Raw genomic sequence first — 27,212 nt, forward strand, 5'->3', positions numbered from 1 at the left:
TTGGCCTGTAGGACCAGAAGCCCGCTAGAGAGTCCCTGAGCGGAACCACACCGGCAGGGGAGGCCCAGAGTGGGCAAGACAAGAGTCCCAGCAAGAAGCTGGGCATGAGAAAGGGAGCCCAGAGTGGGCCACATTAGAGAGGAGGCCCGGGAAGCGGGCGTACAGACCGGACAACATCTATTACATCTGCGAGGCTTGGGGTGTGGTATCAGGGGAGGTAGGAGCCACGCATAGCCCATAAGGCTGGGGTGCTTGGGTAGCGCCCATTATATGGGGAGACCCATGAGGGGTCCAGGAGCTTACGTGCCCAAGGAAACACAAGGCAGCCTCCCTATTACATATTCCATCAAGACGTGGCAGGCGAGAATGGAGGGTGCCCTCGGGCCGAAGTAGCGCGGTGAGAGAGCCTCAAGGAGATCACGGCCCTCCACGAGAACCCCGCCGTGACAGGCACTTACAAAGAATAGGGATGTTTAGGTTAGATATTAGGAAAAACTTTCTCACTAAGAGGATAGTAAAGCACTGGAGCAGTCTATGCAAAGAGGTTGCGGACTCTCCATCCTTCCAAGTTTTTAAGACCAGGCTAGACAAAGCCTCGGTTGGGATGAGATACTTGGTCCTCCTCTGAGCAGGGGTTCACTAGACTAGGTGACCTCCTGAGGTCCCTTCCAACCCTCATTTTCTATGGATCTATGAACAGCCTGAGAAAAAAGTCATTTGAAGACCAAAGGGTGTCAAGCCGGCTGCTCCTCTTATTTCCACCCAGCTTACTTCAGGGCTTAATATCATGAAGTATTGAAATCATGCTTGTCAAACTATTTCATTTTCTGCTGCATCATGTTTCCACTGCAGTCATATGATATACTGGAAACAGCAGAGAGAGCTGGTGTCTGGACCCATCTGCTTTTGTTTAGCACTCCACCCTACTACACCCAATTCCACCCTCCTCCAAAAAGTTAAAGGTTAGAGGCGATTCTAAGTTTACTCATGAAGTTATGTCCTGGGAGGAGTTTGAGAGTCTTTATCTCTGACAGTTCACGTGAATACATTAGCATATTTGTTACTGTGGTGACCATTAAACACTACAGCCCAGGCTGAAGGCATTAGTCACAGTAGCAACCCTACAGTTAAAATTGGGAAGAGCAAATCTATTCTAAGCCTTCATTTTCACATCATTATGACTTCCAAAGAAAATGCCTCTGGAGATTTCTGCCTAAAAGTTACATTGTTGTAGGAATAACATTAACAACATCTGAAAAGATATTTTTAATTGCCTAGGAAAAAATGTCATTTTTAATAATGCAATTCCACAGCTCAAAATGAGATAAATTTGCAACATTTGCACTTACATTACAACTTGTTCTTGATTTAGTGTTTGATACTATACTGCTTTTAAGCAAGAGGTTTACTTAAGTTTGAATCTCTTCCCTTTTTGAGGAGCAATTATTTGGTATAGTTTTCTAAACTACTGGTTATGCTAAGGGTTTGCTTGAAGTTTACATGTCTTGTAACATTTGTTACCACTTGTTCATCAACTTCTATCTGAAATAAAATTATGTTTTATCCTGATCTTTTCTGGGATTGAATTCCACAGCTTTGGCCTGGTGGCTGAGAGAGCTCTTCTTACATTTCAAGTTCTTTAGGTAGAAAGACAACAGAAGCGGTTGAAAACTCAGAATTCACCACCAAGAACAGAAAAGGATGACATGATGTTGCCTGTTACCCTGTAGGCATAAAGAGGACTAAAAATAACTGCAAATTCCTTTGGTTCATTTTTTAGGGGTAGCAACTCTTCCAAGGATTAGAAGTTAGATGACTCACTTGACTTTGATTTCATGCCATCCCTTTACACACCTCTTTACATCTCTTTGAAATCACTAGATAGCTTCTTTTCCAATACAGCAGTCAGATCCCATTACATACAACTAGATTTATTGGAAGTTATTGCAGCAAAGACAGAAAATAAAAGGTTGTAAAAGTTTAATCAGCTGGCATGAAATTTAAAACATTCTGCAAGCTGTTAAATGTATTTAGGTTAAAGTATAAAATGAATTACATTTCAAAGCATGGCAGAATGCTACTTATTGTATAAATGAGTGTTAGATGCCTCTGATCTCTTGCTTAGCTTGTTGAATTCTCCTGGAAGTAACATGCTGTTGCTGTTTAAAAAGAAAATTTATTTAGAACCTAGAACTGGGATCCTTGGTTGAATCATGGAATCCAGTAAACTCCCCTCTTCCAAGTTAGAGGAACACCGACAAAATACAGTTTACCACTTTCCTGTCACTATGTATAACAACAACTTTTATTTAAGATCATAGTTTGTGTTATATATTTTCTTTAACAATTTTGCTCTTTTAATCTGAAAACTAGGACTGTGTGTACATACAAGTTTTACTAATACTCTCTGTAAGGCTAAAAATGCATTTGAAGAATTTTTTTTTAAGGAATTCTAATCAACATGCAAATAAATGATCAGTGTTCCTGTTCTCTGCCACACGAAGTTTCAGCTCCTATCTGTGGTATGAAACTACAGTCTTCAGTTTTTGAACAAGAAAAATGCAGACTACAGCCATAATCTACTCAACACCTTATGCCTATTTAAGGTATCAATGCTGCACGCATTTATTAAATTCATGTGTCAATTAGCTGTGTCAGAGCTCCATTCAGCGCAGTGAAAGTGCCCGGGGGGGGATAGGCAGTGGTCAGCTTTAACTTTCTTGAATTGTTTGCATCTTAAAATAGCCTTGGATGGCATTCACTTATTGCCAGGACACAGCAGTACAGTGTGGAATTTATAGCCAATTATCACTGAACATAGTAGAGTTTTGGCTATGTGACACTTTCTCTAGCCTCACCCCAACATAATCCCTATGTTAAGGGATATGACCTACCCATCTTCATCCCTATGCACTGGCATTCTCAAAACAGATTAGATTGTTCAGGTTCTTTAGATAAACTGTGTCAAGTTAGAATGGTGTATGGCTGTAGTTAAATTAGCAATAGATGCCAAAGTGATAGATGCTTCATAAATATGAATGCTAGATTGCTAGGATTTAATGCATATGTCAAAAAATCTTAATAACCTTATTGAGGACTTTTCCTTTATCTCCTTCATTCTTTCTTTGGTTGCATTCAAGTTTGTTTGTTTGTTTGTTTGTTTGTTTGTTTGTTTGTTTGTTTGTTTTAAATTTCTCCCCTAGATTTATAGATGTTATGGTCAGAAAGAACCATTCAGTTAATCTTGTCTAACTTACTGTGACTGTACTGTTTGTTACATATGCCAAAGTACTTCACCCAGTAATTTCTGCAACAAGCCCAAATAATAAGATGTATAAGAGCATGGCAGTGACCAACTTGATATTTTTTTACTCATGTTTTTTCCAAATGACCACAGTAGAATTAAAAAAGGAGCAAGTTGTGAGAGCAACTGCTAGTCACAGAGGTGTGTCACAAATGAGCAATTGTTGAAAATTTCAAATGATTAAAAGATGTGTGCATGTGTGTGATGGGTCACATTTATGGCATCAGGCAACTGCTACTAAAAGCATAGCAAAATATGGTTTTTCTCTCTCTCTCTCTCTCTCTCTCTCTCCAAGAACGAAGAAAGTTGTAAAGATGCTCCAGATTCTAAGGGTATAGGTTGTCAGTGATTGGTTTTCAGAAATTAATTGAGTGAAATTAACCACCCATCTAAAAGACTAAAAGAGTTAGTTTTGTTCCACTTTTAATTGTTGCATCAAATCACCTGTTTAGACCCTTGATAGCTATTTACTCATCTCCTGATCCTTCTTCTTGCTTCCACAAGCAAGACTCTCTTTCCATAATTCACTTCCATTCTTGTTTTTATTTCTAAGACAGCAACAGTAAAATTCCCAGTCCCAAATTCTATGCATGGAATTACAAGAGTGACTGGCTAAAAGACAGGGTTTTACTAAAGAAATCAATGGGAGATTTGTAGTTGAAAATTAACACAGGGCAGCAAGCAAAGCCACATTTATCTGTCGGATTTACCATTTCATAGGCTTCTTAGTGGAAAAGCAGGAGCTGGAAAAACTCTGCCTGAGGTTTTTATTTATATGGGGGAATAGTCAAAGAAGGGAATGGAAGAAACTTATGGCTATTTAGATGGAACAAAGTAAGAAAAGTGGGGAAAAGCTCTTGCAGTTGAATTCTATTAAACTTCATGAAGCACTGCTATCCTAATCCTCATCTGTAGACCTAACGTGTGTCTCCTCCTCTGGAGGATCACAACCCACTACTGCCTATTGCTTTGCCAGTTCAGAATCCTCAGGACCAATCAGTCAAACTAACCTTTACTAAAGGCAGTAGCACTACTTTGTCTATTGTCCTGATACTAGTAATTTAGATTTACAAAGTGATCACAATGGCTACTAGCCAAATCTTTCTATCTCACAAAACACAGACTGAGAGATGCATACAAACAGGGGAATAAGCAAGTACATTGGCACTAGGGAATCTTTATTTAAGACTCCAAAATATTTAGCTTTTTTAAATTTATTCTGCTTTCTAGAGTCAGATCATAAGCAAATCTCAGCTATTTCATTTCTCTGAAAGAGGCCACAAAATATTATTGATCAATCTACATGCATTTGCAGTTTGCCAGACCCCTGTGCTTATATAACGGAGACATTCATTGAAGCACAGTTCAGATGTAAGCCCCATCCATACACAGTGTACAATTAGAAGTTAGACTAAAGATTTAAACAATTCTTGGTTTGCTTTTCAGCAGAGGATCCCTCTCATTGCTTCCACCAAAAAGAACTGCTTTGAAATTGCTGAAGTAAACGCTCAGTACTTCACGGTTCACGGCTTGTCCTGTACTTCTTTCAATAGGTTTATACTTTTTGTATCTCCTGAAAGAAACATTGTTCAAGTTTGTTACTAAAAGGGTATTTTAGTGTTTGTACCTTTTTAAGATTCAACTAATGAATACAAAGATATATCTCTACACTGTATTAGACCACAATAGGGAGCACCGCCATCAAAAAAAACCCTGCCATTTGCTCCCACTCTGTGGTGTTTCATGATGGAAAAAATGCCATTAGAGTTTAGTGTCACTATAATGAGCACACCAAGACTGAGCACATCAGAGCTGTGCTGGGTGTGTTTGACAAAGTAGCAATATGGCATTTTTTGGCAATTGGCATGTGTGAAGTGGGAGCTTGTTTGTGCTTATATATTCAAATTTTAAAGAATTTATTGGGAAATACTGATGACTTTGGGAGAACTGTAGCCAGTAAATTTGGTGGAATATTTGTGGAAAGCAAACAAATATGGATATAGACATAGCTGAAATAAATTCTCATTTTTACACAACAGAATATCTATACAATTTCTTTTTATTGTTCTGATCAGCTTATTCCTATTAGACCCAACAACTTACTTGTAAAGAAGGAAAGTCACAATGACCACAAACACCACCAAGAAACCAAAGGAGATCAAGACACCTTGTGCTGTCCTGGAAGATGATCCTGGAATTTGAACACAAAATGTTTAAAATATTAGCTTTGTTATCTTTGCTGTAAGATACAACTGTCTAGCATCATTGTTCTTTCTGACAGGTAGATTTAAAAGGTGCAGCATATTTAATACTTCTTTCATGGTAAGCACTTTAAAAAAAGAAGAGGAGAACATGAAAACGTTTACAGACTGTAGAATCAAATCCTTTCCTGATGTTAATGGAGCTCTGAATCTGACTTTGTATGTTAGACACATGAGATACTGCTTGCTGTCTCTTAACATACAATTACTTTACAGAATGAAAATATACTGAAGGGCTAGCTGATATCCCTCAGAATTTAACTTGCTTCAAAGGGACTTAAAACCAGATTCATAGACATTTGAGAGTGCAGCTGACTTTCTGAATATGATTTTCAGAAATTCCTAAATGTCTGTCTGCATCTTGAAAAGCTTATCTACGTTTAATACCTCTAGGCCAATTAACCACCTGAGGGCACTCTGCCAGTTTTTTTTAAAGTGAATAGGGACGTGAAGACACTGAATTAGGAAAAAAACAAAGAATGGTTTATTGGTCAGGGTATAAGCCTAACAGTTGGAAGACCTGGGTTCAGTTCCTGGTTCTACCACAGGTCTCTTAGATGGAGCTGGATAAACAAGTGTCTGTTAAAATCCTATTTCACCTTCACATACATAAGTGGTACTTGGGAAGTGCTACTAACCATAAGCCATATAACCAGAATCTTTGGCACTTAAGATCCCTCTATGCTTTATCAGCATTATGCAATTAACTGGCTAATTGCACAATTAATTTAAACCAGTTACACATACTAATTATGCCTTACAAAGTTCAAGCACCCTGGGCGAGGGCCCTAACCACAAAGCTATTGAGCTAAAAAGTAGGTGGGAGGGTCCTCCTCCCCCTCTCATTTCTTACCAATCCCAGGAAATGTATATGCAAGGTGACTCTATTCTACCACAAGTAGAAATTAACTCACAACTGTCATAAGTGCCAAAAAACCTGCTACTAGACAGCTACATTAGTGATATATAGATATATGAAAGTAGAAGAGGATTTAGTTCTTAGGCTGTCTACGTTGCTAGTTAGAGTCAACCTTCTTCCTGGGGTGTATTTTGCATTTACCTGGTCCCTGAAGGCTCAGAGCACAGAAAGTCTGCTATCCCACAAATCGTTTTTCCTAAGTTCCTAACTGGTTTGTCTGCACCTGACTTGTGTCTCAGCTGCCCAAAAATAGAGCTATGCACAGAAGGAAAGACAAACCATCTGCCCACTGATTCCTAGAAAGGCTCTGCTTGAGGAGCAAGAAACAAAGTGCAGATACTTCAAGGTACAAAACAGATAGGGGAAGGTGGCTTACACATCCTTTCCATTTGGACTCACCTCCATTTACAGATATCAGTGTGCTTGCGAGGGCTTGGCTTGTGTCATCACCCAATGTAATGTTTACACAGTAGGTTCCAGGCTCGTTGAAGGCTCTTCTTATAGTCAATAAGCATTCATCAGTAATTTCAACGGACTCACACACCATATTCTGAGGCACCTGGCATGTGGGGTCAGAAACCGTTGTGCAAGCATTTGTAGGAAGACTAGGGAAGTGAGGAAATAGCAAGAGAATGCATTTTGTCAGTGGATTCCTATTAGTTCAATTCATAGACTTTCTAGTTTTGACTCCCTACTTTCATACGCCAGTTTTATCACGGTTCCATTTCACTGGAATCCGTGATGTTCCACGGACATAAAACTTCTGTAACAAAGTACAGGCTCAGTCTTATTAGCCTTAATCTTCCATTAAATTAGCTGCTTGGCATATCATTCCCCATTTTCTGACTAAAGGAGTTTGTGTTCTTTCCACTTGGCTCCTGCAAGTGTACATCACCCCACAACTATGTTTGGCATTATCTATGCTTATACAGTATAAAATTACCAGTTGTTACACACATTTGTCAAAATCCAGAATGATCTTACCTAATCAGCTGATAAAATCCATTAAATTGAATGCAGTTCACCAACTGGAAAATGGAGATTTTTAGATGCACTAGCACATGAAGCGGGAATGTCCTATCAGCTTGAGAATTATTTCTAAAACAAATGACTTTGCAGCTATGCTGCTAAAACTTCCTGGCAGCTTACAGAACCTTCAGGTCCATACACTTTCCAGGAACTAGGAATATGAATACAATACTCTTTCCAATCGAGGAATGATTTCAACAAGTGCTTATACAAATGTCGAAATAATATTTAGAATGAGGGCTTCCTCCCGTTTTCAGCAGGCCACTTTTTGTTGTACTGTGAGGGCTAAAATTGTCTTTTACTAGCGTAACTTGGGGATGGGGAGGTGAGTCCTGGGCACTAATTCACAGGGATTGCCATTCTGGCTCTGTCTGTTTGGGGAACTTGCTGTGAGGCAGCAGCAGCCTGTACTAGTACCAACACTGCAGCAGCCCCTGCACGCTGAGGTCAGTGTTTACTTCCCCTCTTCTTCCAACCCCATGCCACCTAGGGTGCCAACATTTCAAATTACATTTCTGCTCTCTTTGCCTAACAAACAGAGAATTGCTTCTGCTCACCAATAAGCTCTGTTATTTTACGTAGGCCTGTTATATTAGTCTGAATCCCAAGAACCTGATAACAGCTTCTCTTGACACTACAAATTAGGCTTGCATTCTCTTTGGTTTCTATCAGCAGATAGAAGCACACAGCAGTTACCAACTGTTGTTCATGCAGCTGCACAAGTATCCATGTAGCATCTAGTATCTGGTTACTTTTCAACAGAGGAGGTTTCCATTTATATACTTACCTCCCTTGGCAGGAAACAATGAAGTCAACCAGGGTGTTTGTAGCTTGGGCCACTGACATCGAGACACTTGTCATTTGAATAATATTTACCTCAAGGATTGCCTCTAAGGGAGGAAATAGACCATCAAGTTTTCAGGGTACTCAAAGACTACAAAAATTTGAAGATTTCACATTTAAAAGCTGCTAAGGCAGGTGAACAGATAGCATTCAGCTCAGGTCTTGTCTCTTTATAACCCTCTATCTTCCCAAAATTCCCTTTGAGAGAGAGTAGAAACCATAAAAGGGTTCCAGTGCATGTAATTTGCTTCCCATATTGGATTGTTGCCTTCTACCTTTTTTTTAATTTAATTTTTTTCTTTTTTACAATTTATCACTACCTTATTTTAGTCATTATTTTAGAATTTAGTGACTGTATAGACCAGGGTGTAAAAACAAACAAACAAAACAAACTAAGATAAACTAAAAAGCAAACAAAACACCCAACCCCTTCAACCAACCACAGCCAGCTAACTACATCAAATTGTAAGAAGCTAGGCCCAACCATAAATAAAAGTTTTTAGAGTTCCATTTTATGAAGTTCACACAATAGAAGCCTGTCAATGAGATAAGCAAGATGGGATTTACATGACCAGTTTTCCTATTCCTCACTTATTTATGTACTTACCTAAAATGGAGATAACAGCTTTGTAGTGTCCATATCTATAAATATGGCAGCCTCCATCAGGAGTGTATTCCATTACACTTGCACTGGTAGGAGAAGCCAGATTAGCAGATGGATTGGTAGTTACTGTTGGGTTGAGTGTGAAAAAGATATTATTAGTTACATCTAAAGAGTATTTTGCAAAATACATGTTATGAAGGCAGAGTCAAAAGAGATTTATTTCTCTCATGCCACAGGGAAGGCAACTAAAATAATTTAAAAAATGTTTTTCCTCCGCAAATAAATGTAATAGAAAATGAACAGTGATACAACTGCCCTCTAAGGATCATCTTCAAAACTTCAAGAAAATGAAGAAAGAGATTAAAAAGGGCTCCAAATTTCCCACCAAACTGCTTCTTTTGCATGGCTCTGCAGAATACTAGGGAAAGGATTTTTCTTAATGTCTGAGAATATTAATCACAGATATTATACCCACCAGCAGATAATTTCACTCTTTGCAATCAGATCCAGTATGTGTTTATTGTGATACAGTACATGGGTGGACCTGGGATTTTGGAAAGGGGGGGTGCAAATGGTGTGGTGCATCATTACATATAATACAACATGCATTCTTCTCCAGGTAAAAAGAAACCAGAAGCTTTACTAATAGGCTAAGAGCATATTTCTATATTATTAATTTCAAGATTGAAAACAAATATAACATTACTGGAATTATACTAAAAAAAAAAAACCCTCAACAAACTAGGCAAAAAATAAGCAAAAAATGTTGTGTTAGTTCTGTTGTCATTAAAATTAAACGTGCACCTCTCTCAGATTCATTAAATCCAGCCTTCTTGAGCATCTTGACAATGTATGCAATGTTTCACTGAAAGTCATTTCCACACCTGGGTTTATGTTTACCTGAGTTACTGTTTCCAGACCTGAATTAATGTTTTTAGCTAGAGTCAAAAACAGTCTGCAGGACTGTGATAGAAACTACACAAAGAACAGCTACCAGACAGCTAGCAGGAGAAAGGCTGGCTTAATCAGTGGAACATCAAGATCATTAAAAATGAGAGAGGGCTGTTAACATGTGAAGAATCAAGAGTTTACAAGGAATCAGATAGATTATAATGAACCGTAAAGTCAAGTGACTCTCTTGCTGCTGCCTGAATAGAAATATTGCTGCCACTTTCAGGCAGTTGGTTTTAAACTTTGGATGGGCCAGGAATCAAAGAGGGGTGCAAGTGCATCACTGCACCTCCCTGGATCCACCCCTGATAAGGTATATAAAGTTTAGTACTTACCTTACTTTGATCTGTCTCTTGGTGTATATAATGTAAGCTTTTTAGTGTATGTTACCTATACAATATGCCCCATTTATGGCCTATATTTTTGATACTCATTTTGGATATTTGTTTGTATGTCTGAAAAAATTATGTTCATCCCACATCAACCCAAATCATTGAATGACCTGCACTTGCTTCAATGGGTATTGAATCAAGCCGTAAATTCAATATGGCTATGTAGGGTATGTTCTAAATCCATTTGCCTGATTTAGAAACTCTGTACAGGGAAACCTACAAGAAGTTCTGACAACAATTAATTAAGTTTCTATCTAGAAGCAGGTGGTCAAATACCTTTTGGGGACATGACACCTACAACTTCTAGGGAAACCATAGGGCATCCAGACTAACAAAGTACTGGCTGCTTTGCCAGAACAAGGATATTTTAAGTCTTCAGCACGCAAGGGTTTAATTTTGTTGTCATTTATGTTCTAACTAAGTTAGAAGCCCAACAGTTCTGCTTATCCTAATGATTAGTGTAGCTATTCACTATTAGAGGACAGCAAATTAGTATAGCCAGTCAACTTTGAATGGCACTTGTTTTTACTTGTGTACACATTCAAACAAACAGGTAGGCCAAAGTCATTGCTACCATCCCTTTATGCTGTCTTGTGGAAAGTGGACATAAAGCTGCCTTCAACAACCTCTGGAGAATTCTTTCTAGGCAAGGGGCATTGTTTGTATGGTACAGAGTTGCCACTGAAGTTCTAAGCCACACTGATGTAGAAAACCATATTTGGATAGTGCACAACTGGCAGTCACCAATCGTGGGATGCTCTGGCTGACGAAACAAAACATTGAGACCATGGGCCACCAAGGGCAGCTTGAGGCAGGCCTGAGATGCAATGGGGTCAGCCACTATGGACAGAGATCCTGGATGCTGCTATCTATATATTTTGCTTATATTTCATAAAGAGTTGTTTTCCTTTATTTTCTACTTTCTGGGCATGCCTACATATGCTATTAGTGCGACGCAAACTCCAGTGCGGTTTACACCAGTTTATTGCTTACAGGTGTAGCACCTACACATGCACCTGGGACCACAGTGCATTGAACTGATGGGGAGCACCCCAGCTGGCAGGTGCCCAGGGGGTCACCTTGACAGCCCAGGGCTGCACCAACCTGGCTCAGCATGCTGCAGAGGGACTGGTGGGGGCATGAAGGTACTACAGTGCAGGGCTAGCTGGTAGGCAGCCTCCACACTGAATTACCCTGGTGCCCCATCCAGTCCTGTAAGCATGTACATGTGCTTTGTGGCCCACCAAATAACGTCACCATAGGATAGTTTATATGCTGGGTGTTTATTAGTTCACTGTGGCCTAATAGGGCCACATGTGTAGACACTGAGGCTTTACTGTGAAGCTAATTAGTCATCTACACAGTAACCGTCGATAAATAACTTTTCCTTTTAAGAAAAAGGGGATTGGATGTGATCATTTAAAATGGAGCGTGGAACTGCAGGCTACAGACAGACATTGAACTATTACTCTGGTGAGAGGAGGCTTCAGGAGTGGAGGGTTATAAGGTGACCAAAGAGGCAAGTCCCTTCCTCAAATGTGAGAGACTGGCCATAAGAAGTGTGTGTGAATATCAGTGGAAATTAATGATAATCAAACTGTAGTTATCAGAGAAAATAATGTACTAGGAAATTATTCTATAAATATACACAAGAGATACAAACTTACTAGCAGTATTGTTTGTAGTAGTAGTTGGAGTTTTTGTCCCTGTAAAAGATCATTTTGATAAGTAGCAGATCCAAAAATATGACAGCATTGTAATTATTTTCTATTTGGAACGAGGGCTAAATTAAAATCACTTATTGCATTGTACAGTGCTAAATTAGGTAGCATGATTCATACACATTTACTAGTTTCACACTAAAAACATCTTTATGTTAGTCACTTGTGGATAAGCCAGGGAAGGTGATGTGTCAAACCTTTGGTGGATGTAAACAATTGTTTCAAATTCTTAAATTAATACTTTCATTCTTAAATCAGTAAACCAATAAGGAGCCAGGAAACTTAGGAATTCAAATACATTTTTTTAAACAGACACTTCTTATTAAGCCTACAGTGGATCTTTTTTTCAACCAGAGGGGAAACCCATGAATATTTTGTTTTTTCCCCCAAAAAAATTTGGTGAAAAAGCATGTTTATATTTCAGAATTTGAAATATTATTGGCCAACTCCCAGTTTTATTTATAGGTGTTTTATACCTGTCAAAGTTGGAGTTAAAAAGCTTTTAAAATAGTAAACTTCTATGATAAAATAAATATTATATATAAATATCATAATATAAATCAGTAATGAACATAGTGACAGTTTTTCTGGAATAAAGTACACATGAATGTAAAGATAAACAAAAATTCCAGATTAACTCCACATGTGGTCCTTCTTATTTTAGAAGAAAAGTACCTTTTTCCAAATAAAACTTAATGGCTATCAAGAGAATTTATTCGTGGATTAAGCTAATCTAGAAAAAAGGCCCTCATTCTGGAATAAGAGTGTTTGTAGGTCGAGCTAATCTGGACTAGTTCATTGAGAACAATACTGTATGTAGACAAAACTTGAGTTTCTTTTTTTTTACATTTTAAAGCAAAATATGAGACCAGGATAAATTAGAATCATTCTTAATTAGAATAGGATACATTAGATTTAGAACCATTCTAATTTATCCTAAATCTAATTTATCCTATTAAGTTATTCCAAAATGAAAATATATCAGAATAGTTATTCCCAAATATCTCCATATAAACACTTATTCTGGCATAAAAGTGTCTGCACAAGGAGCTATTCTGGAGTTATTCTCTGTTTAGACAAGTCTTAATACCTTTAATACTGCTCCGACTTTAAAGTAAAGTTAGATATAATAATGTCCACTTGAAGACTCCTTTACACTCTCCAAGTAGCAAAATTTGCCTTAGTATAAATAAAAATCAGGCCTTTTATCTGTAATTTAAGCCTATGTGCTTATCCTGTTATTGATTTGGACTCTTAAGTTTACAGGGTTTTTTACAAAAACTTTGTAGCTCCAACTCGGATCGCAGTAACTTTTTTAAAGTTTTCTATTTGTAAAATTAAAAATATTGTTATATTAGTGTTGTTAGTATGTTCTCTAATATCACTGTTGTTTGAAAAACTCTTACCTGATGAAGTGGGATATGGTGGAGTAGGTGTTGTTGGCTTACAAGGTACAGGTTTTATAGCTTGAACAGTTAAATTAAAAGTAAAGTTTCCCTCCAGTGTATACGTGTGAGTTATAATAGGGCTGTTTGATACAAATAAGCCACTGCCATCTCCATAATTCCACTTGTAGGTGATAGCAGAATTATTAAGGTAGTGGCTAGGATCATGGATTTTGACATCAAATATAATAGGTGAGTCTTTGATGAAGATAAAGTCTGAGATATTGCGGTCATTCTTCTGGGAAAGGTTCACAAATAATGGAATTTGGTCTGCAGGAAAAAATTAAAGCAAGTGAAAAACTGGCTCAACTACTCTCAAACTACAAAGCTTGAAGTGTGACACACAATCTTGTATCATATTAAGGTTTCATATTTAATTTTTGAATCTGCACTTAACTCTCTTTTTCTGTTCTGAATGGAGATGTCAATAAATACCGTGAAATGTGCAACCGGAATCCTGTGCATCTTTTGAAGGTTTCCATTGTTTATTAGAAATATTTCAGATAAGGAACAGGAAATAAACAATTAGCTTAATCTTTATTTTAAATGAATCCAGTCTAGGATAGCATGAGTTAAGAGTCTTGTAGCACAGATTAAAAGGTCTGCATTTTTGCTTTATATTATTCTGGATAAATAGTTTGTTACTGGCATCATACATTACCATCCCTCTTCCTATGTTTTCACTGTTACTAGCCATTGTTGTGGGCCCATTTGCACATTTTCTTAACAAATATATTATGAGAACTTCATTCCAGACAGTATGAAGCCTAGCTCTTTCTTGATCTTAATGCTTGTTAAGCAGCAAAGTTGTAATTTAGGACTAATTTCTACAAAGTATTGTGTTTATTTTGCAGCATATTCAACTGACTCCACTGAGACTGAGGGCACTCAGAACCTTTTGGACAGACCTCAAACATCTTCCAGCAGAACTGCATCAACTTTTAAGTCCAGAGATATTTTTGAGTACTAAGGGGGGGGGGGAGGGGGGGAGAGGAAGGGGGATAGAACCCCAACCCACACCTTGAGCTAATTCCCATTTCACTTCTACATGCCTCTGTCGTCCTTATGTAGCTGTAGAATAATGGTTTTTGGCACTTACACATGGTTTGGATTTCATGTAGCAATGTTTGCCCTGAGTTTCCCTTCTGAGCATGCTCAGTAGGCTACAGTATGGCTGTGTAGGCTTCAGGATGGAACAAAATCACCTGGTTGCATGTGTAACTCAAGGTAAGGCTTGAAACTGTAGTTGCAGAAACACCAGGACTAGCAACTATTTGACACAGTAGTAGGACGACTCTCTGACCTTTTAGCCCAATAGCCTAGTAGTTAGGGCATTTTCCCAGGGAGCAGGGAACATGTCATGGGCCGCCCTCTCACCCAGAGAGAGCAAAGTGCCTCCAATACACTGGGCTAAGCATTGCTTAGAACACTCTAGCTGTCTTCCTGAAACTAATCTATTGGACCACTAAGAAGGGAAGATTTGTGGGATCTCAAAAAGTAGAGCAAGCCCAAGGGAGGGTAGCTCAATCAGATGGAAGCTGTTGCCCTGGAATGGGAGGGGGCCCTGGTTTCTGGCAGCACACTCACCTGTTACAACATAAGGAGCACTTGCTGTTGCAACTGGAACGTATGTCCGATGGCCTCTTCTGTAAACAAGCACTTCCATCAGATGTTTGCCAAGGGCAATATTAGTTGTGTTGATTGAAACAGTTGCTGAAGAGCCTGCAGTTTTTTGGTAATACTGGCCTACACAGAGACATAAATGTATAGCAGACATTTTCTTGTGACCAGTTAAAACAAACTTTTAAGTTTACTTTCTACGGTATTTTGGATTGTCTATATCAAAGCAGAAAGTTTATTCTTATCCTCCATTTGTCAAACATACACCTTTCTAACATTTAACAGCATTTCATATCAGCATTCTGTTCAATGCCATTACTTTTTTCTGAATTTCAAGCTTCTAAAGGCATTAGAATAATGCCTCAGCTTATACTGGCCTGATAAAAAGCATGAATTAAGGTGTCTTCATCTCCCCAGTGTCACTGAATTATGTTAATAAATAATAAAAATATTAATAATGTTGCCAGACTAAGTCAGGTTCTTTACATTTACAAAGTAGACAATAGCAAGGATGTCTTGAATTGAAGTGTCTTGAATCATTGCAAATCCAGAGGATGGAAAGTTTAGAATCATGGAATCACAGAGCTGATACAGACCTCAAAGGCCATCTAATCCAATACTCTCCATAAATGCATGCTGCATTATTCCTAAATCATCCCAGACAAATACTTAAACAGCTTCTTCTTGAAAACTTCCAGCAAAGGAGATTCGACAACTCCCTTAGGCAAGATTTCCTATAAATGTTGCTATACAGTACCATTAAGAAAGGATTTTTTTCCCCCCAGAAGTTGTAGCTCTGTGCATCTACAGTCTTAAAGAACCTATCATGAAAATATCTGACTTCCAAAACCTGGAGAAGTTAGTAGAACATCTGCTCTTCCCTCCGAGCAGCTCTGAATCCCTTTGCCACTCTTTCACTCAATTCTTCTTATGGAATTCTAATGTAAGGCATTACAGAAATGAGTTAGGAAACAAGACCAAGACAAGTTTCATGGTACCAACCAAGTGTGTGAAACAAATAGACAAAGTTCCTTCTCCTCCAGCCAGGATGGTGAGGGAAAGGTCTCCCATCTGGGAACACACGGTGGGTATTGTTGCTTGTACAGTTTTTCCAAACACAGTCATCAATCCATTTAGTCCAGTGGTAAACATAATCATCAAGAAAGTCTGTAGAATCTAGGTGCAGAAATTGTTACAGATCAGATTGATGTTTATGAATGTTTTTATATAAAGTTAAACTTTTTTTCTGTTATTTTCCTGGTGCTAAATTCATAGCACAAATATGAACAGATTTACATTTACTCATATCTGTTGATTAATTCATTTTTACAGCAGTTCCGTGAAGGCTCTGAGGGCAATATAATTGTCTTCACTTAGAGTAGGGCAATACTGCACAGATTTCTGCATGGCTTGCCCATGGTCACACAGAAAATGGCACAGCCAAGAACAGAATGTGGATGGAGGGAGGTCAAAAGTGAGTTCCTGCAGGGAACTATTTTGTCTGGTTTAGTTCAACATTTTCATCAATGACCTGGAAATGCGGTGTGCAGTGAAATCTCCAAGTTTGTTGAGGATACTAAATTATTCCAGGTAGTCAAATCAGGAGGCGCTACTTCACAGTCAGGGCGGCTATGATCTGGAACCAACTTCCAAGAGAAGTGGTGCTGGCTCCTACCCTGGGGGTCTTTAAGAGAAGGTTAGACGAACACCTTGCTGGGGTCGTTTGACCCTAGTACTTTTTCCTGCCACGTCAGGGGGTCGGACTTGATGATCTGCTTAGGTCCCTTCCAACCCTACCAACTATGAAATCCTAAACTGACAGAGAGGAGCTGCAAGAAGATCTTCCAAAGCTAAGTGAGTGGGCAAAAAAGTGGCAGACAAATTTCAATGTCAACAAGTGCAAAGTAATCCACATAGGGAAAAATAACCTTAATTATACATACACAATGCTGGGTTCTGAACTACCTGTTATGAGTCAGGGAAAAGACTGTGCAGTCACTGTAGGTCAGGGATTCTCAACCTTTTTCAACTCAAGGCACCGCTCTATAACTTTTCAGAATTTAGTGGCATCCCACTTAATGACTATTTTTTTTCTTACAGGGTGCATCTACATGTGCAATTAATACAAAGCAATAAACTCTGGAGTTTATTGCTCCAGAGTTTATTGCTCCAGGGTGCACCATTTGACTGTGCACTTGGAGGCAATAAACTCCAGAACAATAAACTCCAGAGTTATTACCATTTGAATGTGTGCCCAGGAGCGCAGCATGTTGAGCCGGTTTAGAGCAGCTTCAGCTGGCCATGGGGCCCAGAGAGGTCAGCCTGCCAACTCAGTGTTGTTCCTCCTGGCTCAACATGCTGTTGAGATGCTGGCTGGGGCAAAAGGATGCTTCAGTGCGGGGCTACCCAGCAAGCTGGCCCCACACTGAAGCACCCTTGTGCCCCAGCCAGCCACCACAGCATCTACACGTGTGCTGTTGCAGAGTGTTTTACTCTGCAGAAGGATAGTACTTGTATTTACTATTTGCAAGTACTATCCTGCTGTGGAGTACATTGGTTTAGGGCAGCCTAATGAGGGTACACATGTAGATGCTGAGACATTTACTGCACAGCTAATTAGTCTGCTGTGCAGTAAATGTCTCTTGTAGATGCACCCACACAATTTAACTTCTTGTGCTCCATGGCACTATTAGAAGGATCTAATAGGGTGGTAAGGCAGTCAGGGCACGTCTGAAAGCATGGCAGGGAATGGTGCACACTGAGTAAGGGTGGCAGGGGCTGCAAAGCAGGGCAGATTGGGGTGTTAGGGGTGGGTCATTATACCCCTGAAGAAGGCAGCTGTCCCTGCAGAAGGTAAAAAAGGCATGACAGCAGCTGCTGGAACAGAGGCTGGTGCCAAGTGAGGGTGGCAGGTGGAAGGACCCTGCCTTGCCCTTCCTTGTCATTGTCTGCCCTCTCCCTGCCTTTACCCAAGCAGGTGAGCATAGTGCCTGCCACTCCCACTGCTCCTCCAGGGATTTGAATGTCAGTGACCAGCACCACCATTCCCCAGGGCTCCTCCGACCAGGTTTGGGAGCATGAGATCAGGAGGGAATGACCTATGCTGAAAAAGCCTGGTCCTGTGTCTACCTGCTTACACGTGGCAGGGCACATTGCTCAGTTTGGGGTGGTTGGCGCAGGGGCTGCCAGGGAGGTGGGGGGCTGTGCTTTTCAGCTTAGCTTATTTCCCTGTTACTCCTGTGCTCCCGGAGCTGTTGGGTGGGGTCACAGGGAATGGTGTAAGGAAGCTGGGGCTGGCACAGGGCACCTGGCATGTGGAGGAGATAGTGCTTACTTCCTTTCACAGGAGCTGGGTGCAATGGCACTCTCCAAAGGATCTTTCAGCATCCCAAGGTGCTGTAGCACCCAGGTTAAAAATCACTGTTGTAGGCAGTTCTTTAAAAAAGCATCAGCTCAGTGCAGTGGCAACTATAAAAGCTACTGATGTTGGGCATCATTAACAAGGGGATGGAAAACAAAACAGAAAATATCATCATGTCACCACAAATACATGGTGTGTCCCCCATCTTGAATACTGTGTACAGTTCTGGCCTCCGCATCTCAAAAAGGACATAGTAGAATTAGAAAAGGTACAGAGAAGGGCAACCAAGATGATGAGGGGTATGGAGCTGCTTCTTTATCAGAAGAAACTAAAAAGGCCAGGACTCTAGTTTGGAAAGGAGAAGGCTGAGGGGATTTGATAGAGGTCTATAAAATCATGAGGGTAAATAACAGTTCCATAGTCATTTTGCCAAGTCCCAGGATACTAGAACTAGAGGGCAGCTGCTGAAATTAGCAGGAGACAGGTTTAAAGCTAACAGAAAAAATACTTTTGCATGCAGTGTGTGGTTAACTTGTCAAACTCATTGCCACAGGATGTTACAGAAGCAGATAGTATAGCCAGTTTCAAAAGACAGTAGACAAATTTATGAATGACAGATTTATTAATAGCTATTAAACAGAAACAGTCAGGAGTGTATCCTCTAACATCTCTAAATTAGTTATAATGGGTGCCAGGGAGGGTATGATGGAATAATTCACTCTAGATAACCCTATTCCTATGCTGTCCCACTAAAGCCTCAACTACTGCCACTACCAAACAGGATACTGGGCTAGATGGTGCATTGGTCTGACCCAGTATGACACTTTTAATTTTCCTGTATTCTTATACTTCAGTTTATACAAACTCATCCTGTGCATCTATTAGATATTATTGAAATTGTCTTGAATACTGTACATAAGCAAATCATATGGGTGAGATATGTAAAGATGCGTGAACCACCTGTTTATGGTGTATCATAAAAGGCCAAAGGCAGAGACTAATTCTGGTTGCAGTGTGGTTAGTGTGTAATTTCCTAGTGCTAACAGGTATTATCAGGTCCAGAGCACTTACATTAGCAAAGTGCTGAAATTATCCATTTAAACTACATTATTGCCTTTTGGTCTTTAAAAAGAAAATATGAACAGAATGGGTAACTGAACAGTATTTCTGATTTACAATTTACTACATCCCAATTCCTCTGCTTTTTCAAATTACAACTCCAGCTTTTTCCTGCTTGGTCTGTTCTCATTGAGATAAGAAATTTTAATCATTTTCAATAATTTTGTTGGCTCCGATGAAAGATACTCTAATACTGTTGACCAAAGCCTCCTGTCTCATTGAAGTCTGTGGGGTCGCAGCCTCATTCTGGAGGCATCTTGGCATAACGGAAGTTATAGCTAATTGAAAAATGTAGTTTGTTTCCTTTGTCAGATAGCTTCCATTGCACTTATTTCCAAATAATCTATAATCATCATTAGAATTAAAACAACATATTTTCTCATTGGTAAAGCACAACATTTATAACTACAGAAAGTATTTGAGTTACAGTGAAGTGATATAAAGTAAGTTATGGTGATATAAGACTATTTTCTGATATCCTTTTAAATTAAAATTAGTCTGATCAGGGGAAAGATTTACCTTTAATATGGAAAATTCTCTCAATTTGCTGCAACTTCAGTCTCAGCTTATGTATATATATTTTTAATTCTGTTTGTTTTACCTTTGGAATATTAGGAAGGTAAGAGAATAAATAATAGTTTAGTGAGCTCAGAAATCCTGAAGTGAAGAATCTCAGTTGGATAAAGTGGGTTAGAAGGACCTCCGCGTTGGCTGTATCATGCCAATATTAAGTCCAGTGACTGGGCTGGGCTGTGCAGTAACAAGTTTTCTGAGTCATGTTCTAACAGCTTGAAGAATTCATTAGCAATATCATAGGCAGGTGTGTTCTCAGTACATGAGTACTGTTGTTACTTACCATTCTTGCAGTTCCTGTCATATATTATGTTGCTATCATTGTCTTCTTTTTGGCACCTGGGAAACTCTAGGATCACAGCAAAGGACACATTTGAGCCCACTAGAGCTGGGCTGTCAGTGGTCAATCTGGCTACCACTCTTCCTCCTGAAGAAATTAAAATTAGACTTCATTGATACAGGGGTCCCTTCTAAGAAGCCATATCCCAAGAGGTATTTTGATGCCTGAACTCCTATTAAAAATCAATTTAACAAACTGAAATAAAATATATTTCAATTATAGTTTAGGCACCTAAATACCTCTTTGATCTGTGCATAATTTGAATAAACAATGTTAAATATTAATCACATTAAAACTGTGCAAAAATCAGAGCCAAGAGATATCCAGAAGTAGTTCCACTATTGTAGCTCTATTGGCTCCAATTACCTGTCTATACTTGCTAAGGGCAAGTTGAATTTCTATGACTTCTTATAATATGATATATTTAATTGAAGTAATCCTTCTGAAAATAATCTTTCCCATGTCATTTAACCAACTGCAATGCCCTTAAAATCTAACAAGATTATCAAAGAGAGGAGACATTTTGTTTAAACAGTTTCAGAGAGACCCATTGACTTAAATTAAGTGCCTTCTACAATAATAGAAGCAGTGGTCTTGATATTACTCTTTTAAAATTATTTGATTTATATGCCACCATTCCCAGAAAGGGCTCAGGGCAACATACAGTATAAGACAAAATAACTTATAAAAACAGAACAAAAATAGTAAAATATGAACTGAGGCTAAGCCAGTGATTCTCAATCTTTTTAGACTCAAGGTATCCCTCAGAATAGGGCAGCTCTCAGTTTTCACTCATTCTTTGACTATGGAAACACGTCAGAACAATTATTCTGTTGCCAAGAACTCAGAATGACCGCAAAAGGTTAGAATGTTGTTAACGTTCTGGAACCCCGTTGGAAGTCTTTTAGTTTCTTTTTGAATCATGTTTGCAAACTAACAGTGCTAATAGTGGATGGCACCCCACAACACCATTGACAGGGTCTCAAGGAAGCCCAGGGTGCTATGGTACCTTGACTGAGAATCACTGGGTAAAGCAATAGTTAAGCACATACTGTAACACTGCTTCAGACAATGTATGGCAATCTAGACCCAATTGTTTACTGCTTTGGGATATATACATTCTGAAAGGCACTGTCCATAACATTATATTCTATTTGATTTTTTTTAGGCTACATTTCCCAGAACACTACTATTCCACATCTAGATCTACCTCTCCAGCAGTCATTCCATCTGGGATCTCCTTCTTCCCAAGATGGATAAAGTTTTTCATTCCAGTTGTTTTGATCAGGAGACCAGCCATTCAGCTTCTTATGGTACCTGACATGTGAAGAAGTTTTTCCATGGCTCAGCACATCTTGAAACTCTGGACAGAAAAATGAACAAAATATGAATGTTTTCTTTGCCTTCATTTTAAAATATTCATGCACTGAATGCCAAAACCTTCACTGACATGAATGTAGAGAACTTTATCATTGTAAATAAAGCTCGTGTCTTTCAGTCTATCAATAATAAACTCTTCTGAGACTTTCCTTTCTTTAGGGTATGTGCAAGTTATATGAGTATCAAAAGGCACTTGAAGAAATAGTAGCATATGGGCAAAATTTTAGCCCTTCAGTAGCTCCTTTCCTTCTCAGAACTACCTGAAAAATCTTCTCAGTGGATTGTAAACCAAAAGTTACATCGCAAAAGCTGATTTGAAAAATGTGGAATGATACTGTGAACTCTTAGCCCTGATTGTTCAAAGAATTCAAGCAGCTGAACCCTATCCCTCTTAATAGCAAAATTACTCTATATAAGCAGTTCATTGTGGAATCAGAACTTACTAATGGGGAAACACCTCAGGTACAAAGGACATTCGGCAGAAAAAGTCCAACATTTCTTATTATGAACATAAATGTGATACATACATACATACACTTCTCTCTGCTAGTTTTAGAAAGAGCTAAAACACACACCCTCTTTTCTCTCCACTAAAGCTTGAAGGGGGAATGGGGTGGCAGGGAGATGTTTGCATCCCACAGTTTTAAAATTGACATTTTTTTTTAGTTGCTATGTTGTATTCTAATATTATAAAAGCCTACTTCTATCTGTCTGTCCATAACGCTTTATCCGTGCTCTGACTGGCTGACAAAAAGCCAATCCGAGTGCGAACAAGCATTCAAACAGGAGCTGGTGACTAACTGGAGCACCGCCATGATGGCAGTAACACAGGGGATGGAGGGGGGAGGGCGAGGCCTAACCTTAACCCTAACCCTAACCCCTGCCCTGCTCCCTGGAGGTGGGGGCAACAGAGTGGACAGAACAGGGGGGGCGAGGCCTTGCCCCCCTTGCGTGCTCCCTGCAGGTGGCAATGATGGAGTGGAGCAGGGGGCGAGACCACTGGAGCTGGCCTCGCCCCTCCCCTCCACTCCTTGCCAGTGATGGCAGTGTTGGCACGGGTGGGGGGGAGCAAGACCACAGCTCTGGCCTCGGCCCGCTCCTTCCCGCTTCCGTTACCGCTGCCTGCAGGGCCCGATACAGGATGACCTGGTGGTGGTGAGAGGAGGAGCAGGCCCAATGCGGGTTGGGAGAATAGTGGGTATGCTGCGGCAGCAGTGGTGGTGGTGGGGGGAGGGGAGGAGTGGGCCTGGGCCCCACATGGTGGGGGAGGAGGACTGAGCCCAAGCCATGGGAAAAGCCGGCCTGCTACACTGCGGGGAGCAGTGGGCCTGGGCCGACCCAGAGGAAGCAGGGGAATGGGAGAAGCGGGCTCGGAGCCGATGGGGGGGTAGGAGAGGGTGAGGGAGGAGTAGGCCTGGGCCCAAGCAGGGTGGAGGCTTGCACCTCCCCTCCCCCAACCACTGCTGTGTCGGGCAGGGCCTGCTGCTCCCCCCCACCACTGCAGTGGGCCAGCTTCTTCCTCAGCTTGGGCTCAGGCCTCCTCCCCTCCTTGGGCCCAGCCCCACTGCTCCCTCCTCCCCCATCAGCTCCAAGCCCGCTCCTCCTGTTCCCCAACTGTCGCCGGGTTGGCCCAGGCCCGCTGCTCCCCCTGCTGCGGCGGGCCAGCTTCTCCCCACCCTTGGGCCCAGGCCCACTCCTCCCCCCCTCCTGCCACTGCAGCAGGGATGGGGGGAGTGGGCCTGGACCCAAGCAGCAATAGTTAAAGGGCAAGCAGGTCTGGACGGTGAGGTGGGGGGGGCATGGGGCTCCATTCCCACATTCTTCTCCCCTACCCCCCATCATTCCTGATGGGCAATTGGCTAGTTTTCTTATAAAGATGAATTAAAGAAAGTTTTACAGGCATTTTTGCCATACTGAAGAAGGCAGGACAGGGACCCTAGAGACTAACTGGTTCAGAGAGATAGCTAACTACCTCTCTCTACTGTATTGAAGAAATTATACATGCAGCAGGACATACCAATGGAATTATGGGGTTGGTTTAATTTATAAAAAAAGTGGATCTGTTCATGCTTGGAATGCTTAAGTAGCTATGACCAGAGTGACAATAGGCTAAATTCATTCTAAATATAACTGTTCTGAGTACAACAGGACTAAGTACAGAAAGTCAAAAAGCCCAAGACTGAATCAATTCAATCTTTGCAGGTTAGTCTAAGCTGTGTAGATTCAACCAATAAGCAAGTGAACAGACATTCCCTTTTGATTCTGAAAATGCAGCCACCTGCCTGCAGTGGTCCAGATCAGAAGTCAGGGTGCACTAAAGCACAGCTCCCTGCTTGGCTGAAGCAGAAAGCTTGGGCCAAGGCTAGTGCACCTACCATGTGAAGGGGCATTTGTGGGAGAGATGCAAAGCATCATGGGATGTTAGGGGACTGTGAGTTAACTTGAATCTGGAGGGGATCTGGGACAGAAGTTCAATAAACTAATTTAACCTAAAATAGTTAAGTCTGATACTACATCCATCAAGGTTTACCTTAAACTGATTTCAGCCATTTTAAAAGCAATTTATGTGCATTGAACTTCTGGCATTTTACAGAGTTCAACCAGTTTGTGATCACTTCTACTGGTTTATGTGTAATTTCTGTCCCTTGCCTGAAAGTACCGTACACCCATGACTGAACATGAGTACACAGCTGCAAAGTACTTTAAAAGGTCCCTATCCCATGACACTCTGAACATTAATTACATGAAGGTTTAGATGAAGGCGCTCCTAAGCAGAGCACCTTTGCTAACTTGTGTTTGCACATGCCAGGAGCAGGGCTGGGCTGACATACACTTTTCAAGTAGTTCTGAGAAGGAATGCATGAGCTACCAAAGGGCTAAAGTTTTGGCCCTTATACTGCTATTTCTTTAAATACTGTATGCAGAATGGGAGGCAGGGTATAGGGAAAGGAGTGGAGGGAACTCATTCTGGGTGATGCCCGGCTGGCGCTGGAGGCTGGGGTGGGTAGATTGAAGCCCGCTGAGGTAGCAGGCTCCAATCCACACCCGCCAGCGCAGGCAGGAGAAACCCCAGAATGGACCTCCTTCCCCTCCCTCTCCAGCTAATGTCTGGTGGGTCAGGAGGATCAGTCTAACTCATGGCACTTTCTGTGAAATGCCATGAGTTAGACCAGCGAGCTGCACTTCTGTCTGCACCTTTTATGTGTAATTTTTGTCCCATTACCCCAGGAATAATGTTGCCCTTTCACTTGTGGGCTGACGGTATGTAAAAAAGTGGTTGAATTGGTCATTAAGACAGCTAGTGTTTTTGGGAAAGGATTTAATTAATAAAACAATTATAATTATAAAGTCAAATTATTTATATTTCAAAAGTTACACACACACACACACACACACACACACCCTCTCCCCTTGGAACACCTGCTCTTTTAAAATGATCAAGGTGAATGCAGCTTATAAAGACTGTCTTTTCATATTCTTCCTGCTGAGAAAGTTAAATTCTTCCATGGGGTCTTCAAGAACCATTGGCAACCTTTCAACTCGGAAGGTCATATGCAGCAAGAGGCCAAATGAAACAATGTAATTAATAACCTGTAGAAACATGTCAAATAATGCATGGTGGTGTAATATTACATTTCTTGGTGAAATCAGGAAAGCCTGGCATCAAAAGCCTAGAGGTTTTCCTGAACTTTATATAGGATCAGAAACATCATAGAAATCACCTGGTTATTGGGTGCACTGCTTTATCATGAATGAGGCAAACATTTTGTCACATAAATAGCACAGGGGTCATGATTCCCAAGGATTTAAGTTTTTTAATTTAAAAGTTAGATACTGAATTTTCAGGGTTTTGCACATGGATAAAACCTATAAAGCTTGAAATTCAAACATTCTGATTCTGTCAAAATGAAATATTTCTAGCAACATTTTTTTACATGTTTAATTCACCAAAAATTTTCAGCGTTAAACTTGAATGTTTTTCAATATACTTAAATTGTCAGTAAACCAATAGTATCTATCTATTTGTTCAGCTTTAGTAATAAATGTGATCATTAAAAAAAAAATCTAACAAACTAGACAAGTTTCTAAGGCAATTCTTTCCTCCCTGCCCCCTAGCACATACTTTGTTTATTTCAATCAAATATAAGAAGTTTCACAATCTTAGGATTATACAACCAAGGCATTTTCAGGCCAACACTTACTTTCAGCACTAGCTCCTTTAATACATGGAGAGAAACTAGAGTAACTACAACTCAGAGAAAACTTAGAGAAATGTTTTCCTCATTTACTGTTAAAAGTCTTCATGAGCAAGTGACCATGAAGTATCATGCAAAGCAGTAGTTTAATAATACAATCCATGAGAGTGATTACTATTAATAGTGATAAACTTTTGTGATTTTGGAAGAGGAGAAATGTCTATCTTTGCACATTGCTCCCCATTCAGCTGGACTTCTGTCCCTGAGCTGCTGTGCTATTTCTGCTGGAGAAATGAAAAAGTGACAGCTCTTTCAATATGTTGCTCATGGAAACAAAAAGAGGTCAATGGAGTCTCAGTTTCCTCTCCTAAACTCTTTCTGCATGGGGAGGTTAATAACAGATCAGTCCCCATCAACCCCAGGCCTCGGTGAATTGTTCCTAAAGAAGATTGGGTAGGGGAAGTAGGTAGCAGAGTAGCTCTTCCACCTCAAATCATATTTGCAGCCACAGAGGCAGGTAACCCTCAACTAGACTGGCAGCTAGGCAACTACAGCCTGAAAATACTCAAAGGTCCGCCTGAATCTGCAAAAGCCTACAGTTTAGAATAGCAGCAACAAAAAACAACATAGTTTTGATTGCAGTAAATTAAACATCTCTGGTCAGGTGAGAGAAAAGCAGTGAAACACTCACGTTTGGCAGTGGTATACAGAACCCCTTCATTCAGGAGGAGGAATCCAAGGAAGACCAGGCAGCACAAACCTTTCATGGTGTTAGTGAGCATATGTGTTGCACGTGCAGGTGAACAGACTCTGTTCTAGCACAGGTTAACTTTAATGCTCCTCCAGCCTCTTCAGAGAAGCAAGAATAATATTTCACTGCTCTCCTCCTCCTCCTCACTGATTAAATGAAGGGCTGCAGGGCTCATCATGTGATGGTATTAAGCAGAGAGGCATGATTTTGTCTTCTGTTCAACTTTTCAGCTCATGTGCTTCTGACTCACTCGTTTAAGCACGCACTGGCATTTCTAAGAGTGTCGCCTAGAGTCATGCCATTTACCCCTCAGGTATTTCTGTACCAATTTTGCATTGTTTTCAGGTTTTGTAATTATTTAGTTTCAAGTTAAAGCCATATTCTGCCAGTAAAGACATGCTAC

At 40.3% G+C, this 27,212-nt stretch overlaps 1 protein-coding gene across 1 annotated transcript; it reads right to left on the bottom strand.

Annotated features, from left to right (window-relative positions):
* Positions 1–1,915: 1,915 nt before the first annotated feature.
* Positions 1,916–26,963, bottom strand: GPNMB (glycoprotein nmb). Its single transcript, XM_014603211.3, has 12 exons — positions 26,750–26,963; positions 21,693–21,845; positions 20,426–20,569; positions 16,092–16,265; positions 15,057–15,215; positions 13,431–13,739; positions 11,971–12,009; positions 8,964–9,086; positions 8,301–8,403; positions 6,884–7,089; positions 5,408–5,495; positions 1,916–4,877 (listed from the first exon to the last, which is right to left on the bottom strand). Exons 1-12 carry the CDS (start codon positions 26,838–26,840, stop codon positions 4,724–4,726), a joined length of 1,743 nt encoding a protein of 580 aa, XP_014458697.1. The 5' UTR covers positions 26,841–26,963; the 3' UTR covers positions 1,916–4,723.
* Positions 26,964–27,212: the final 249 nt, after the last annotated feature.

Source organism: Alligator mississippiensis, chromosome 5 (assembly GCF_030867095.1).
Source record: "Alligator mississippiensis isolate rAllMis1 chromosome 5, rAllMis1, whole genome shotgun sequence".
NCBI lineage: Eukaryota > Metazoa > Chordata > Crocodylia > Alligatoridae > Alligator > Alligator mississippiensis.